The following is an 18,697-nucleotide window of genomic DNA, read 5'->3' as shown; positions in this document are numbered from 1 at the left end:
AATCTGTTGAATTGTTGATAGAAAAGCAATTTAAATTATAATAGGCATTTTGCCTGCATTAAATATTTTGCAATTCTTATGAGAACATTTCTGTTTTATTGAAAACCTGCTTAATTCTATTAATTTGGGGATAACTTAGAAACCTAATTGTGATTCTGGTGAGTTGTAGTAATTTTATGCAAATTGAGATATCTACATTTGCTAAATTGAAGTTGGAAGCTCCTGGGCCGCAAATGATGGTGACAGTAGACAGGAAACAAACCTCGGATTAGCAAGCTTTCCTTTAATCTGGGGTGAAGTCAATCAGTCAGGCAGTGGAGGGTCCATTTTCTGGGTATGGTGATGACCCTTGCCCCTGGTACCAAAGGAGTCTGGGTTTTATAGTTTCATTGGAGACTGCAGACATGCAGTTGAATAAGTAGGGGCTAGTTGTACAGGTTAAAACTTTAATTTAGGAAAGTTGTAAATCTGGGGAGATAGAAGCCCTGATCCCAAGGGATGAGTAATCAAATCTTGCCCATTGCTTTTCTTTCTGTGGGATCCATTGTTTTCCAGAGTTTCAATATTTGCTGTGCCTCCATTTAGGACTAATTTGCACTGGGGGAAGGTCAAAGTCCAGGGCCCAGCTTTCAGTATCTGTCACTTTCCTTCAAGGCGCATTGTTATTAGGAAAGGATGTACTGGGAGAGGTTTAATGTTTAGCTAATTTCCCTCCCTCCTCCCATGCCACACTGTCACTCCATTTTTCTTGGGGGAGCTGTCTTGTAGGAATATTATTTTCCATAAACCTTCAAAAGTTCTTGTACAATTTAGGTGGTGTAACAAGTGCATGCCTTTATCATTAAGTCAAACCAAAACATCTAAAGAATGGATAAAGAGAATCTTAAGCTTCAGACTGTTTCTTATCCAAATATGTATGGTATGTTTCTGGCTTATCTACTTTGAGAAAACATTCACATCATTTTAGGAAACTTTTCACAGTTGAGCATGACTTCTCTTTTAATGTGCCTGCTATCAAAAAACAGGTGTCTGTAAAATTAACATCACTGAAGATTCATACTTAAGACACTTCTTGAGGAATATTACTATGCTTTCATGCATGAGCTTTTCCGATAGTTTTCTGTGCTTGATAGCCATCCCCAAACATTCCAACAAATATGGCTACTTTTCATTTTTCCAAATTTAATAACTGTACTAAGTACAGTTTCTGTGTTCTTTTATAGTTGAAAATTAATGTATTTACATAATTTTATTTTAGCTTTCTACAGAAATGCTTTAATTGAATTAATAGTTTATGTTGTGCCATTAGCTTGATTTTAAAGGGATGTCCATTTAACAAATGTGTCTTTTGAGAAATCATAAAAACTTCCACTATAAAATCAGTGTCTTAAATTTTTTTTCTCCAAATGAACCTTTTCTTGAACAGGTATTGAGAATAGTGTAATATTGTGTTTTTATTTTTCACTCTTTTTTGCCTTAGTTAAAGGTGAATTTATTAAATATTAAATCCTTGATCTCATCTAGGATGCCTGATATTATTTATATTTGAATTCTATTCAATTTTTTAATTGTCTTTTAGACCACAAGAGGAAGACATACTGAGGTGCTAATGCAATTCTTCTGGAAGAACAGTCATTTTATTAAAGGAATATTTTTAAGGGGCTTAAAAACTTGAGAAATGCCTGAGTTGAATCTGTAGTAATTGGCATACATTGCTATGAACCTAAAGTTTAAAAAATAAGCATGACTTTGACAGTCTTTGATGTGTAACAACCCAGATCAATCACAAGAACATAGCAACTTTTTAAATTTGGGTGTTAAAATAATTTTTCACAAGAAATTGTATTCAGTACTTAAAGTATATCTAACACTCTCGGGTGAAACAACAGATAGAGCAAAATATTGTACTGCTACAATAACAAAAATTTTCTTCTAGCCCCTTTTGTGTTTAACTCCTCCCCCATTCTCTGGCCATCTTTGGCCATATGTCCTTACTGTTTTTTAGGCACTAATTTTTTTTGGCGAGAGTTACCAGGGATTGAACTCAGGGTCACTCAACCACTGAGCCGACATCCCCAGCCCTATTTTGTATTTTATTTAGATACAGGGTCTCACTGAGTTGCTTAGTACCTCGATTTTGCTGAAGCTGACTTTGAACTCTTAATCTTCCTGCCTCAGCCTCCCGAGCCGCTGGGGTTACAGGCGTGTGCCACCAGGCCCGACTTAGGCACTAATTTTAATAGTGAAAATTCTAAGCAATGCAGATGTCCATCGACAAGAAAATATTTATATAAATTTGGCACATTCCCTTAATTTTTTACTATTAATCTGTAAGAACAATTATGTAGTATCTTTATAGTTTATAGAGCCTATCCAGACCATGTAGTAACATTAATATGGCAAAATGCCCAAGATGCTGGTGAAAAGCAGGAAGCAGTTGTTTATGTACAGATTAAGACTTTGTCAACAAACAATATACTGTAGATAAAATATGTTTCAAAAAATTGGAAGAAAGGATTTTTAAAGTTTTTACCATAAAGAAATGATATATATTTGAAAAGATAGGGTTTTAGCCTGATTTAAACATTATACAAAGTATACATATATGGAAACATCATGTTACCTCATTAAGATATACATTTTTCCCCCCAAGGATTGAACCAAAGGTTCTTAACTACTGAGCCACATCCCCAACCCTTTTTATTTTTTTTAATTTTGAGATAGGATCTTCTAAAGTTGCTGAGGCTGGCCTCAAACTTTTGATTCTCTTACCTAAGCCTCTCATGTTGCTGGAATTACCTGTGTGTGCCACCACACCTGGCAATATGTACAATTTTATTATTTTTGTGTATTAGTTGAAAATCAATTTGGCTGGAGGGTGTAGCTGAGAGGTAGAGCACTTGTCTAACATATGCAGAGTCCTGGGTTCAATCCTTGTCACTGCAAAAATAAATAAATTAAATAAATAAAATTAATTCATCAAATTAAATTGAAATTAATTTACTGGGTGCGGTGGTATATGCCTTGTAATCCCAGCTACCTGAAAAGCTGAGGCAAGAGGATTGAAAGTTTGAGGCCAGCTTAGGTATTTTAATGAGAACCTGTCTCGAAAAATAAGGGCTGGGAATGTAGCTCAGTGGTAGAATGCTCCTGGGTTCAATTCCCAGTATAATAATAGTAATAATAATAATAATGTAATTTTTAAAAAGTACAACTTGGAGAGACGACACAAAATTACATTAGCTTTAAAATTGTGCTTTAAAAAAAAAAAAAAATTAAGTCTTTCTTTTCCAAACTTTAAGTAGTGGACCAGGGATATAATTTAAAAATTTATCTTGCCAGATGTGGTGTCTCAGCAACTGGAGAGGCTAAGGCAAGAGGATTGCAACTTTGAGGCCAGTGAGGTTCTAAGCAATTTAGTGAGATCTTGTCTCGCAATAAAGGGCTTGGAATGTGGCTCAGTGGTTAAGTGCCCCTTGGTTCACTCCCTGGGGGTGTGGGGGCAAGGGGAAGCATTAGGGTCTTTCAGGATATGAAAGTGTAGTATTACCTGCTTAATCTGTTGTGTAATTGAGATCTCTTAATTGTACTTCTTGAGCTTATTTTGTCCTCAAAAGCTACATTTGAATCACTTTGGGTGATATCAAGTATTAAAAATTTAGAATCTACCTAAGCCTTAGCAGTGTGCTACTTGCTCCTGGGATAGAAACAATACAGGATCTTTTACTTGAGGAATAGACAGTTAAGAAAATCTATTTGTGAAGCAGCAGTATTATACTAGTGTAAGGTAATGTTGTAATAGTAAATGTTAATATTGAGTATCTACCAGGATGAGAGATGCATTAGTCACCAGGCATTCCCAGAATGACAAATTGATATGGTATAACCAAGAAGGCCTCTTTGAGTAGCTGAAATTCTGGTGGCACTTGAAGAACAAGAAGTTGATAATAATAAAAGAAGTTAGAAAGGTAAAGAAAAAAAGTGCATTATAGAAAATCAAGAGCAGATGCATGGAGGAAGAAATGAACTCGTGCTGGGAGAAATAGGATGGAGTAATATAAAAGCATATGTAGAATATGTTAAAGTGTGGGGCAAGTGTTGATATTGTCTTGGCAAATGGGTCAACTCTACTTAGTACTTACTACCTGAGAGAGTTAAGAATAGCTTTTTTCTTTTTTTCTTTTTTTTTTTTTTTTTTACATTTTTTAGCTCTACAGTCTTTAGTAGTTGAAAAAAAAGTCGAATGAGAAATATTTCATGTTAATGAAAAATCTCAAAGTTCATAAATAAAGTTTTGTTGAAAATCAGTTGTGTTTACTAATTTAACATATTTCCTGTAGATACTTTCATTCTACTTGGCAAAGTTCTACTGAGATCTTATGGCCCGAAAATCCTAAAGTACTCTAACCTTTGCCATCCCCTTGGCTAGATGCATGACGAATCATTCACAGCAGTGGTAATGAGAAATGAGGCTGGAGGCTTTGGGATGGGGAAATATATCTGTCATTTAAAATCCACATACTAAAGCATATCTTAAGTGTATCTAGGCTAATGAAGATGTAATCTTTATTTAACGTAACATGCTTTCTGAACTATAAATTTCTTTCCAATACCCTCTTCTCCACATAAATAGTGCTTTGAGAATCAATGCTGTAGAATTTTGAAAACCAGCTTAAAGATTTTGTTGTGTTTTCTTAGAAGAATTCTTGTATGAAAGTTTTTGAGTTGTAAAGTTTTGTGATTGGTTCAAGTTTTATGATAGGTTTGGCTTGTATTATATGTAACTTATTTACTGGAGTTTAGTGTGATTGGAATTTAACACATGATCTTAGAAATGATCATTACACTAAAGTGGCATTTGTGTGACATGAGTTTATGTTTTACCACTTATCTGTATTTTATTTGTATGTAGAATATCTTCTCTACCTTGCATACTTAGAAGATTAAAAAGGTGCAACAGCTAATAAAATGTTAAGAAAGTAAAAAATACCGTACTAGCATACTTTTCCCGTTTTCATTCATTTCTAATTTTTATTATTTGCTTCTTTTTCTGGGCTTTGTTCTCCCCACTCCCCAAATAACTTCTTGAAACGGATACTTATTGTTGTCTTTCTTCTTTTCTAATATAGGCACTTAAGAGTATGTGCATTTTCCTCTAAGTTCAGGTTTTACATCCCACAAGATTAGTTATTTAATGTTTACGTTGTCATTCCATCAAAGTACTTTAAAATTTCTATTGGTCTTTGACTCAGGTTATTTTGTGAACTTTTAAATTTCAAATATGCAGAGATTATTCTGGTTATCTTTTTGTTTTTGATATCTAACTTTGTTGTAGTCTTTTTTTTTACATTTGTTGAAACTCTTTTTATGGTCCAAAATGTGACGAGTGTTTGTATATACTTCATATAGCCTTGGAAAAAATGGGATTCTTTAGCTGCTTAGTCCTTATTAAATCAAGTATGTTAATGATTGTAAAATTTTGTTTATCTTTACCGATTTTGATCTTCTATAGTGAAAGGTATATTCAGTTGTACTGTTTGTGGATTTGTATGATTTTCCTTATAGTTCTTTTGACTCTTGCTTTATATAATTCAAACCTATATTATTAGGTGAAAACAAATTTGGGGTTATTGCATCTTTGTATTTTGAATTTTATCATTATAAAATATTTCCTTTGTCTAATCATGTATTTTGCTTTAAAGTCTACTTGAATAATTTAATATCAGAGAGGTATGGTTAGTTTTTACATAGGGTATTTTTTATATGGGTTATATTTTTGTGGTTAGTTTTTATATAGGGCATACTTTTACCACCTTTTCACTTCCAACATTTCTTTACCCTTATATTTAAGACGGGTCTTACATGTAGCATCTCTTGAGTTTTCATATTTTGTGTTTTTAGACATTTGTCTAATGTAATTACTGATATAGCTGAGTTTAAATCTAGCTACTTTTTTCATTTTTATTTGTGCTACCTGTTTTGCATTCTTTGTCATCGTCGTCATCGTCTAAAGAATACTCCCATGATATTAGGTCTGCTAGTAATAAATATTTTAGTTTCTGGTTTTTTCTTTCTAACCTAAAATTTCACATTTATTCATGATGTGGATATAAAATTCTAAGTGGGCAGTTTACTTTTCTTTAGTGCTTTTAAGTACCATTCTATATCTCCTGGCTTCTGTTGTTCCCAGTTAGAACTTTGCTGTCAAATTGTTCTTTTGCAGGCAATTCCCCCCCTTTTTCTAGTTTTAGGGTTTCCTTTCTCCTTAGTTTTCAGCAATTCTGCTGTGCTGTGCTTCAGTGTAGTTTTCTTTTTATTTATCCTTCTTGATGCTTGTAAAACTTATTAAATTAATAGTATAACCTTTCATCAACCTCAGAAATGTGTCCAACTTCATCTTTTTAAATATTGTTTTTGGCCCATTTTCTTTCTCTAGAATTTTGGTTTTATGTATATTTAATGCTTCTGGCATTGTTCCCTGTCTCTTCAGAGTCTCCTGCTTTTCCATCCTTGCTTTTTTCTGTATAATTTCATCAGACCTATCTTCTATTCAGCTGTGTGTTACCTCCTTTAAAAGCTACCCACTGAGTTTTTCACTTTTAGTATGTTCATTTGATTGATTATATTCTGTAATTGCCAGAATTTCTGTTGAATTCTCAATTTAAAAAAAAGAAACTCTTGAATATGCTAAGCATAATTACTTTTAAATCTGTGTTGATAACTACATTAATTGGATATCATGATAGACTTAGCTCTCAGCTCTTTAATTCTCTTAGTTTTTGTGTTCTGGTTGTGTGTTTTATGTCCATTATTTTTTGATTGGGTATAGCAACTGTTACATATAATCAACATAAAAAGTGATTTGAGTCCTAGCATGATAATATCTTCCTTTAAATAGTATTTATATTTGCTTATAGCTTTTGATTATATATACTACTTATCGTGGATTGTTATTAAATTCTATTTGAGTTCCTGTGATGGCTTGTCTATTTGTAATTTACCTCAACTCCCTAAGGTTCCATCCTTTGGAGCTGTAACCCAAAGTATGAGGAATTTTTAGAGTTCCTCTTTTTGGAGGACTGTGGACTTGAGTTTTTGCCTCTAGACCCTGCAAGGCTGTCAGAAGTTTTGCTCAGTTTTCAAATGTCTCTTCTAGAATTGGTGGAGACCATTGTATGAAAGTCATCCTAAATTCTGGATTCTCTCTAGTTTTTTTCACTTCTGAATATTGTCCCCTTGTCGTCTCATAAATGCTATCAAGCAAAAAAAAAAAAGTTGTTTTGTCCTAGAGATTGTACCTAGGGGTGCTTAAGCACTGTGCCACATCACCAGCCCTTTTAATTTTTTTTAAATTTTGAGACAGGGTCTTGTTGAGTTGCTCACTCATTATATCATTATAAAATATAATGGGCCTCTCACTAAGCTGTTGAGGCTGGCTTCAAACTTGCCATCCCCCTGCCTTAGCCTCCTAAACCGCTGGCATGCACCACCACACCCAGCTGAGATTTTTAAAAATACATTTTTCATCCTTCCTAGTTCTTAGGAATAATACTTGCTAACCAATTATACCACAAGAGCTTCTTCACCTTCCTTAGCTCTTAATGGGTGGATCATTACATTATCACCAATACTGGATGCTAAAGTATTCCTTCCTCTGCCCCCTCACCTTTCTGTATGAGGTTGTATTCAAAGTACACATAGGCTGTATTATTTCAAGAAATGTAGAAATTTAGTTAATTTAAAAACCACCTTTTACTGCATTCTTATTTTGATTTTATGCTACTCTGAATAGAGAAGAATGCCATCTAGGCCTTCTTTTTCTATTGAGATTTCTTTTTGCTTATTGCCTTTGTCTTGGGAGGAAATGAGAATAGTCATAATTCTCAATTCAAAATAGTTTAACAAAATAGTTTAAAAATATATTTGATATAGTAGATATGTTTAATAGAAATTATTTCAGACAAATGAACCTCAATAGTCAGAAGTTCTAGGCACTCAGTACATTTTTTCAAATTTCATTGTAGATCATGAAATTTTGTGTCAGAATTAACATATTTGGAATAATTATGTTGTCCTCACAGATATCATGGAAGACAAAACAGGACAAGCACATGGAAAGTTTTAAGTCCTAATGGATAATAACTCTTTTTTCTAATTTTAGGAACAAAGTAGGTTTGTTATTTGAAGTATTAAGGTGTAAACAACTTCTTGCTACATGTGCTGTGTCAGGGGTCCCAAAAGTCACCCCAATGTTTGTAGGTGACGTACCATACAATTGTTGTAATAAGGACACAGAACTTGATCATCAGGGGAAAAGCTGCAGCTAAGATCTAGAAGAATATGTGTGTAGGTTTTTTGTGCTTTCTCCCTTTCAAGAAGAGGTACTCAGAGCATACTCCTCCCCAGCAGTGAAAATACACCACCCAAGGAAATCCATGACATTTAGTTCTAGGGTTTTATTGGGAGGCTGGTCATGTAGGCACTCTGCCTAACACCTAAAATTTCAGACTAGAAGGAAACCAGGTGTTTGACATCCATTACAGATACAGGGAGCACAGTAAGCTACCCTTATCCTTTAGGGAGGATTTTATATGAATGTAGAGAACTGTTAAAAATTCCCAGATGCCAGCCAAGGGTCAACCTTGCAAGTAGGTCTTTCTGAGGATGGCAGTCTCAGCATCCTGTTAATTAACTGTTTTTCTATAGACATGCCCAGAATGACTCACTGTTGAATTTTCTGCAAACACTGTATGTAAATATCAAAGATCTGCATGATAATTTCTTTTGATAATTAATAAGATATTTATCATTAGACTTACATAGCTAAAATACCTGATGTTTATGTCTTAATATGCTTCATACAGGCTTTTCCTAATGTGTCAGTGCCTGTTGTCAGTTTTAATTCATGTGTGGGAAGAACAGGACAGTGTTAGAACATTTAGTACATCTAAAAAGAACGTTTAAAAAATTAAATTACAATGGGAAATATTTCATTACGAAAGGACGCTTCAGATGTCTCCTTTTAAAGTTCATATTGAACCACCCACATATTTTTCAAATTTTAGTGGATTTGTTTTTCTTACCGGAGGTTTTTAGGGAAAGTACTTTGTAACCACAAGTTTTGGCTAAAATAGCTGAAGCTCACTTGGCATTTTCTGACTTCCATTAGAAGCAAACAGAATAATCTTAGATGTTAAATACTAGGTTTCTCCTCAAGAAATGTGGAAGCTGATCCAGAAAGTTAAGTGACTGTCAGCAAAACTGAATAGCTAATTTTATTTCATCTGTTTTTAATCATAGAATATTCACTTAACACATTAATGAAAAATACCAAGAGGCCTTAGATTAACTTTCTTTTATCTGTTGACTCTGCATATCTTTTCATACCTAATTTGGTCATGTTATTTATTCAGTAAGATTAGCAAATATTTTCTTCAGCTATTGCTGTGTATCAGACTTTAATTTGAGGCACTGAGCAAAATTGTTTTTTTCTTTGTAATCAAAATGTCTCCTACTTAAGGATGGCTTGGTGTTATCTGCTTTTCTTTAGATTGTAAAGTGTATATATGTATTACTTGATATCCTTTTCTCTCAAAGTAGATTACTTTCTGTTTTCCTCTCTTTAAGGTAATACTGCATTGCATGATTGTGCAGAATCTGGAAGTTTGGACATCATGAAGATGCTTCTTATGTATTGTGCAAAGATGGAAAAAGATGGTTATGGAATGACTCCCCTTCTCTCAGCAAGTGTGACTGGTCACACAAACATTGTGGATTTTCTGACACACCATGCACAGACCAGCAAGACAGAACGTATTAATGCTCTAGAGCTTCTCGGAGCTACATTTGTAGACAAAAAAAGAGATCTCCTGGGGGCTTTGAAATACTGGAAAAAGGCAATGAACATGAGGTACAGTGATAGGACTAATATAATTAGTAAACCAGTACCGCAGACACTAATAATGGCTTATGATTATGCCAAGGAGGTAAATAGTGCAGAAGAGCTAGAAGGTCTTATTGCTGATCCTGATGAGATGAGAATGCAGGCCTTGTTAATTAGAGAACGTATTCTTGGTCCTTCTCATCCTGATACCTCTTACTATATTAGATATAGAGGCGCTGTCTATGCAGACTCTGGAAATTTCAAACGATGCATCAACCTATGGAAGTATGCTTTGGATATGCAACAGAACAATTTGGACCCCTTAAGTCCCATGACCGCCAGCAGCTTATTATCTTTTGCAGAACTATTCTCCTTTATGCTACAGGATAGGGCTAAAGGCCTGCTGGGTACTACTGTTACGTTTGATGATCTTATGGGTATACTGTGCAAGAGCGTTCTTGAAATAGAGCGAGCTATCAAACAAACTCAATGTCCAGCTGACCCATTACAATTAAATAAGGCTCTTTCCATCATTTTGCACTTAATTTGCTTGTTAGAGAAAGTACCTTGTACTCTAGAACAGGACCATTTCAAAAAGCAGACTATCTATAGGTTTCTTAAGCTGCATCCAAGGGGAAAGAATAACTTCAGCCCTCTTCATCTGGCTGTGGACAAGAATACTACATGTGTAGGGCGGTACCCTGTTTGTAAATTTCCATCTCTGCAAGTTACTGCGATACTGATAGAATGTGGTGCTGATGTGAATGTCAGAGACTCCGATGACAACAGCCCCCTACATATCGCTGCTTTGAACAACCATCCAGACATCATGAATCTCCTTATTAAATCAGGTGCACATTTTGATGCCACAAACTTGCACAAACAAACTGCCAGTGACTTGCTGGACGAGAAGGAAATAGCTAAGAATTTGATCCAGCCCATAAATCATACCACATTACAGTGTCTGGCTGCTCGTGTCATCGTGAATCATAGAATATATTATAAAGGGCATATTCCAGAAAAGCTAGAGACCTTTGTTTCACTTCATAGATGATAATTTGACTGTATTTAAGCACTGTTAAAGCACGAATTGGTAACAGTTGTTTCATAAATGAGCACTGTTGTGACAACACCAGCATTCATTTAGCTTGATATTATTGTGCTCTCATCAGCTAACGCATTGTAAGCATCAAATTTACAGGATTGGTTTCCCAGTATTTAATATAAATATACCATATAATATATTGTTTTGTGAATTATTGAGAAATTGTAATGTCATGTTCAAACTTCTAAAGTTGTCCACCAAAGGCTTCTCTATTTTGGTTTTGTTTGCTGTTGGTTGTTCGGGACAGAGTTAACTGTTTTTCAGTGGTGTCTTTATACTTTACTGGTTTGTGAATTTTATACAATTGAAGGTCTCTTTCCTGCTTCTTTCTTCTCTCCTCCAAGCTTCTCTTCCTTTTCCACTTTATTTATTTTTTCTTAACCATTTCTAATACATTTTTTCCCCTTATGGACCCATGCTAGGTAGTACAAAGTACAGACCTTATGGACTTGTTACCATTTGCAGTTACCATAAGTGCTTTATCTTCTCTATGCACCGGCTTAAACTTGACTGTTGTATGTCAGCATATTTTCTATGCAGCAGTTGGTCAACTTCAACTCAAAACACCATTTTCTTAAGTTTGTTACAAAGTTCATTTTATGAAAATACTCTTGTAGCATGACAATTTTTAGAGCTGCAGGTTTGCTATCTCAGCTCAAGCTTTTTTGGATTTTTTTCCCTTTACATCTGAGATTTCTTTCTCTAATCCACAGAAATTTTTGTGTGCTAAATTTGGGAAACAGATCTATTCTAACTCATTAACCCAGTTGAAATTTAGGTCTGTCATCTTAATATATCATGCAGTAAAAGGAAGACTCCAAAGTGACCCACCTTTCATGCTGCTCCAGCGTTGTCCTGCTTGTGCTGATGGTGTGATTAGGTGTAGAAAATTTGCTTAAATTTAACCTCAAAGTTTATCACACAGCTTAATAAGTCACATTGAGATATTCAGTCACTGAACTGCAAATCACGTTTTGTTACAAAAAAAGAGCTAAAGCATGTCGGTGGCATGATGCTTGCCAAGCCCGATCTAGGCATCTAGGGTAATTAAGGTATTTTATGCAATTTACTGCCGTAGTATCAAAGGTCAGTAACAGTGTTCTTTCTTTCTTCAAGCTTATGTATACCTTTCAAGATAACTTGCATGAATTACTTTGGTCTCAGTTATTTGTCACCCCAGTTAAACACAAAAGGTTGTTGTGCTTCCTGTTCCTTTACTGAAAGTTAGCCCTTCCCTTCTGCTCTCCCTCCCTCCTTCCCTCCCTCCCTTTGTTTCCTTTCACAGATTTGCTAATTCTACAGAAAGGGCTCTTTTAAGAAAAGATAAGTGAAAACTACTAAAAAAGATTCAGGTAATTATCATTCAGCACTTTATTGTTATTCAGAATAAACTTTATGGTGGCATATTTGCCCTGAAAATGTCTTAATGAAACTGTTCTGAATAAAAAAACTCCTTATTGATTTGAGAAAAATTCAGTTTACCTGTGAGTTAAAATGAGCTGGATTTGGGGTTGACGTTTTATTCTGAGGGTTGATGTAATGCTATTTAAAGAGTCATCATGCACACAGTCACATTAGGTTCAATGCACAGTCACATTAGATTATCTTCATCTTAATTCAGTAGAAACTTGTAATGAAGAGTAGTTAATAAATAAAAGAACATTAGACTTTTTGGTTAAATAATTGAGGTTTGATTTTTTAAAAGGTATCCTTACTCATTTACTAGGTTGTAAATTTAATTTCACCACTGGAAAAGGATTAGATGTCAATGGCCACTCTCCAACTTTTTGATGAAGAGGTTTTACTGTCTCTTACTACTCTGGGCAAATTTGATGAAATATTTCAATTGTCACATTTATTAAGAATAATCTATGATTTAGATGTTCTAGAAATATCAGACATTAATATTTTTAAATCATCTGCCTCTAACCTTATAATATAAATTATATGCATGAGCTACTTTCTTTAAAAAAGGAAAACTTCACCAGTATAGTGAATCTATATTAAGTCATCTCAGTTTGGAGGTAAAAGATGACAATTGGATTTTTTACAGTGATTTAATATTTTCCCCTTCTTTTTTTTGGCAGGGGTGAGGGATTGGGTTTTACACATTCTTAGAGCAAGGCACATCTAATGTTTTACAGGTGAACTTGAATTGTGCAACTCCAGTGTAAAATAAGGATTTCTTAAAATACCATTTTTCCATCACTAAAAATAGGTATAAACTTAGAACTAGTCCTCAGTCTTTATAACTGTAATGTCTTATTTCAATTAGGGTACAATTCTCCCTCTCTACAAATGCCATTGGGAGCTCTTGAAAAATCAGTTTAATGGATCACAGTTGTCCATGATTTTATTTTAGAGGAAGTTGGTTCATAAATGCGACCTCAGATACTGTTAAGGCCTTCATCAGAAAGTATTCTTAAAATTGTAAGACTGAATAAAATAAAATTCTTAAATTTTAAGAACAGATAAGTAAATATTTGAACTAATTGTACTCATTTGAGCCAAAATAAACTGTAGCATGGTGGTATTGGCTGGAGTTAATGTTTGAGTTTGATTACATTTCTGCAAAAAATACCCTGTTGGGGCTTTTGAATTTTAGATGTTCCACTGTTTTGATAATTTCTGTAAAAGGTCATTTTGCTCAGATATCAGTCTGCTTTCTGAAGACAAATGGATTATAGATTTTAAAAGTCATTTTTCTTGTCTTTAAATCTGACAAGTGTAAGTCCAAATCAGCAAAGATAATTTGGTGCCCTTGTGATTCAGAAGTTAGGTGATTGCTCACTTACAAAGTGGCTTCCTTAATTTGTAATATTTTAAAAACTTCCATTTATTGTGACTTGGGGAAATTATTTATATTTGGGAAAGTAGCTCTTTAAAGTCATATTGCCCAGAAAAAAAACCCTAAACTGAATTTACAGGTATGATAATGCTTGTAATTAATTTTCTCAGAATTGTGGGAGCTGTGTGAGATACCATATTCTTTACATTGTAACAGCAGTCCTGTTGCTTGGAACTATAAAATTAGATACTAAGGAAACTAAATTGGTCATCATCTTTTTCATTTTTCTTCCCCCCACCCTCATGTATCACTAAACTACTAGTTTCTTTCCCTTTTGTCAGTTCCCATTGTGTATTTTTCAGAAGAAGTACTGTATTCAGATGCCAGCCAATAAATTGTCACACAATGGAAAACGATATGCCACAACATTCATTGTAAGGTCTAATAAAATTAAATTTGCACCAAATTTAAGTGTTTTCTTATTAACTCTTAATACTTGATGGGTGTTATCTTAAAGCATATGATAGTAGGCTCTGGGACTCTTTTTTTTTTTTTTTTTTTTTTTTAATCCTGGATTCCTTTTTCAAAAAGTACTTATTTAGTAATTTATGATCACTTAGAATTTTAGAGAAAGCATGTATTGTTAATCCTTCTATGTAAAAAAGTTGGTTTATATATAGTTTGTTCCAGTGTTTTCTAGGAAAGACCATAAAAAGAACAGGAAGTCTTTTGATGTGAAATGTGTAGAACAACTGCTTTTATCTCTTCAGTTTTTAAAAAGTAGTTTTGGTACTAAGTATCAGAAGCATATACAGTAATAGAGATACAGTAAAGGTAAATTTTATATGTTTATCACAAATCATAAAATTCTAGTAGTCCTTGTCTTTTACTTATGTCTTAAGTTACCTAATATAAAAAGTTTTAATTGATCCCAAACATGTGTTGACCATTATTTCTAAACTCCAAGCATGAATTGAAATGCAACGTAACAAGTTTTTCTCTTTTGAATCGCTAATGTACCTCATTCATGGATCCCTTTGACATCCTTTTGACAGGGCCTTTTTAAACATTGGTCTATGGTTGTCTCTACTAAATACTTAAAAGGAGATCTTGCCAAATTTATAAGGAAAGAATGTTATATTTTTAAGGATCTCAAAAAAAGTCTTAGTATGCTCTCTAGATACTCTGATTTCTCCGAGGTATTGTATTTCATCTTTTAATGTCTATAAGATACAGTGGTCTTTGTTGAGAACTTTGTAACTTTGGGAGTTAAGTAAAATAATTGGTTCCTGGGTACCATGTTACCTTATATGTTTAAAGACTCTTAAGTTGGATTTTCTCAAGAAATCACAGCTTTATGTAATTTTTCCAGCTTTATATAATTCTGATTTTCCTTATACGCTTCATTTATGTTTGATTCCAAGAGCTAAAAAATAAAGTTTCCTGTCTTTAAAAAATTTAAAACTTAAGCTTGTAAAAGAAATACATTTGCTGAGACTGCAGCTCCGTGATAGGGCTTGCCTAGCACGCTCAAGGCCCTGGGTTCAATCCCTAGTACTCGGGGCCTTGGGGAGAAGCAAAAAGAAATGGAATTAGGACCTAGATTCCCATTCAAGAGGGATTTGATGAGAGGTAGTTTCATTAGTGCAGTTAGGGTGTGTGTTAGTAGACTCTTCAGCATAAGTTCAGGAGTGGAGTGGTTGAAAATATTTGACATTATTACTGCCAAAACTAAAAATGGAAAGATGATTCACTCTGTTATAGGAAAATTATAAAATGTCCCATTGATCAATCTTTGGTGAAGTTCTTCATTTGCTTTAGACATATTTGAGCTAATTCATTATTTATCTACTTTTTTTTTCTCTGAAGACCAAATAGAATTTCTTAAAGCAGCTTTCTCCCCTTGTTTACATAATTATAATCGTTTTTAGAACTGGCATTTATTTTTAAATCCTTTCATCTTCATAATTGTCTTACAGACTGTAGATTATAAAGGCTACTGGTGATTATACATACCTGTCCTAAAACTTAACACCCACCCTGATTCATTTTTTAAGCCAAATGTGTTTAATATATTTTTCGCAAGGGCTTAGCATAGAGACAAACAGAAGCAAAACAAAAGTAATAAGCTTGGCACAGTGGGCTCAGGTCTGCCATCCCAGCTACTCAGAAGATTGAGGTGGGAAGATTACAGGTTTAGGGCCAGACAGAAAACTCAAATGAGACCCTTTCTCAAAGTAAAATTTAAAAAAGAACACTTTAACTTAAGACACAGAAACCAAAGAAAGAACCATCTAAGAAAAAAATGAAAGCAACACTGGAAGAAAAGCTGGGGAAGGCAGGTCAGGAAACATTGGAGCAGTTTTCTTACAGGTATTTAAAGGCCCTGGGGTGTGTTCAGAGTTTCGCAGCATGTGTGTGCAAAGTATTGTACATGCTGGATAGTGGGATGGTCCTGGTGTAATATGGGGCAGGCCACTTGTTCTTTAGTATATCCAAGCAGATGTTACCAGTGGACATGATGGGATAGTAGCAGGGTGTGAAGAACTTGGCTGTGGGTGTGTTTGCAGTTGTGGCCACTGGGGCACTGCAGTGAGAACTTTCACCTCAGGTCTTCGTATACTCTTGCCATTGTTTCACAGATGGTCCCTATCTGTTTGAACCATCTGACTCTGGGAAAGTAGAAATTCCTTTGTCACCAAACATCATGAGCATCTTCAACTCCATTCGTCACCTCTTGTGCCCAGAGTCCTGGGCAGCATTCCACAGGGCCAGCATCTTCAGTGCAGCAGTGAAGATGTTGGGTGGAGACCTCTGGAAGCCATCGTCACTTTGGTTCTTTAATAAAAGTGATACCAGTTAAGTATTCATTCAGTCAGGAACCCTGAATATCTGCACTGTGCCACAGGATGGTTATTGCATCCTCCACTATAGAAAACTGGAAAATAAGAAAAACAGAAAGAAAACCACCTGTTTCACTTCCCAGTTATACACGGTTAATGTTCAGGTATATGTTGCCTTCCATGCCCTACACCATTTTATATCTTCAGTTCTTTCAAGACATAGAAAATTCTAAATTAGCAAGTGGTAGCTAAAATTTGGTAAATTCTGAAAAGGGTTAAGAAAAAAACAAGTTTATGTTGAGGGAATATTTGCCATGCCCTTTCAGAGAAATATTCCTCATACCCACAAATTATAGTCTCACATTCTTTGCCTATAGGCAACAATTCCTTCTTTTCATTAGCTGATATTAGGATATCCTCTATTCATCTAAATGTGATTTTAAAAGAAACTGAAAAGTTTTTAGTTATAGAGCTTATAAAATACATTTAAGCTTTTCTAATTTGTCTGATTTTTAATAAGGTATTTTGTAGCATTTAGTTCTTTCTGCATCATTGATAATAATTTTTAATACATGTATGGATTAAGAAACTTTTATTTTGCAGATAAAATATACAAATTAGAGTTGTAGAAGCTTTTTAAAAAATTGGATTAATTTTAGGTTAATAGAAAAGCTTCAAAGTTAGTACAGAGTTACTGTGTACCCTGCTTTCAGCTTCCCCTAATGCTAACACCTATAAACATACAGTTGTCAAAACTAAGATGTTTACATCAGGATGATACTAACTAGGAGACTTTATTTGGATTTTGTTAGTTTTTCCACAAAAGTCTTTTTTCTATTCCTAGACCCAGTCCAACACACTGCACTTCACTTAGTCATCATCTCTCCTTAATCAGTTTCTCAATCTTTCCTTGTTTTTCTAGACCTTTGACATTTTAAATTACTGTTTAAAAATATTTTGTAGAACATCCCTCAATTCAGGTTAATCTGATATTTTCTCATAATTATACAGGGATTATAGTTTTCTGGGGAAGAATACCACAGAGGTGTGGTACACGAGACCAATGTGACTTATCATTGGTGATGTTAACCTCAATCACTTGGTTAAAATGGTATCTGCCAGATTTTTCTATTGTAAAGCGATTTTCCCTTTCCATATTCTTTTCTGCGGAAACAAGTCACTGTGTCCAAACTATACTCAAGGAGAGAAGACTTAAGCTCCACTAGAGAGGGGGCTATCTACACATATTTGGAATTCTGATGAGGGTTGTCCCTTTTCCCTTATTTATTTTATTTTATTGTGACAACCCAATACTATAATTATTTGTTTTGTTGCTCAAGTTGTTATAGGCTTGACCATCAGAGTACTTTTTTTTTTCTCCTTATCCTTGCTTACTTGCTGGAACCATAAGATGTTCCAAGCTGGGAGTGTAGCTCAATGGCAGTTTGCATGAGTGAGGGCTTGGTTTCAAATCCAGTACCTCCCCTTCCACCCCCCCCCCCCCACACACACATAAAAATGCTCCAGATTCATCTTGTATTTTGTCCCTCCCAGCTCTAGAAAGTCATTTCTCCAATGATCCCTGTTCCTTTCACTGGAGAACAATATTTAGAATTTAAGATTTGGGTATTAGATGTGCTTGTTGCTACTATTGGGTTGCTTCTAGACCTTAGAGAACAGAACTGGGAATGTGTACCAACACATGTATATACACATCTATAATGATTTCTGTATTATCTGTATGTATTTGAAATAAATGTGAGCTTATACTGTCTTTTCTCCAACTCCTAATTCAATATTATAAGATTCATTCTAGCTTTCCCCCTTCTTTGTAACTTCTTTCTCTTCCTATTATGTATAATTTAGTTACTTATTTTTTCTAGTCCTGGTACACATATAAAGTAACTTGAAAATTGCTAACCTAGCACACCAGTATCAGATGTGCTTATTAAAGTACAGTGTATATAGTTTCTTTATGTCTTCAATCTTATATTACCCAGTGAAAATATTACAAAGTTAAAGCAGCATCAACAAAAACTCCCAACAAACCTTTTTTAATGACTATTTTAAATAGGCAT

General features: G+C 34.4%; 1 protein-coding gene across 1 annotated transcript in view; it reads left to right on the top strand.

The window, feature by feature from the left end:
- The window catches only part of FEM1C (fem-1 homolog C), a 29,017-nt gene extending 10,625 nt beyond the window's left edge, over positions 1-18,392 (top strand). The window contains exon 3 of the mRNA XM_079143889.1: positions 9,628-18,392. Coding sequence (XP_079000015.1) covers positions 9,628-10,937 — 1,310 coding nt within the window. The 3' untranslated portion in view covers positions 10,938-18,392. The remainder of the gene's footprint in view (positions 1-9,627) is intronic.
- Positions 18,393-18,697: the final 305 nt, after the last annotated feature.

The sequence above is a fragment of the Sciurus vulgaris genome, assembly GCF_902686455.1.
Source record: "Sciurus vulgaris genome assembly, chromosome: 6".
NCBI classification, from domain to species: domain Eukaryota; kingdom Metazoa; phylum Chordata; class Mammalia; order Rodentia; family Sciuridae; genus Sciurus; species Sciurus vulgaris.
Note: the sequence above shows the minus strand (reverse complement) of the source record. Positions and strands in the feature narration are given on the sequence as shown.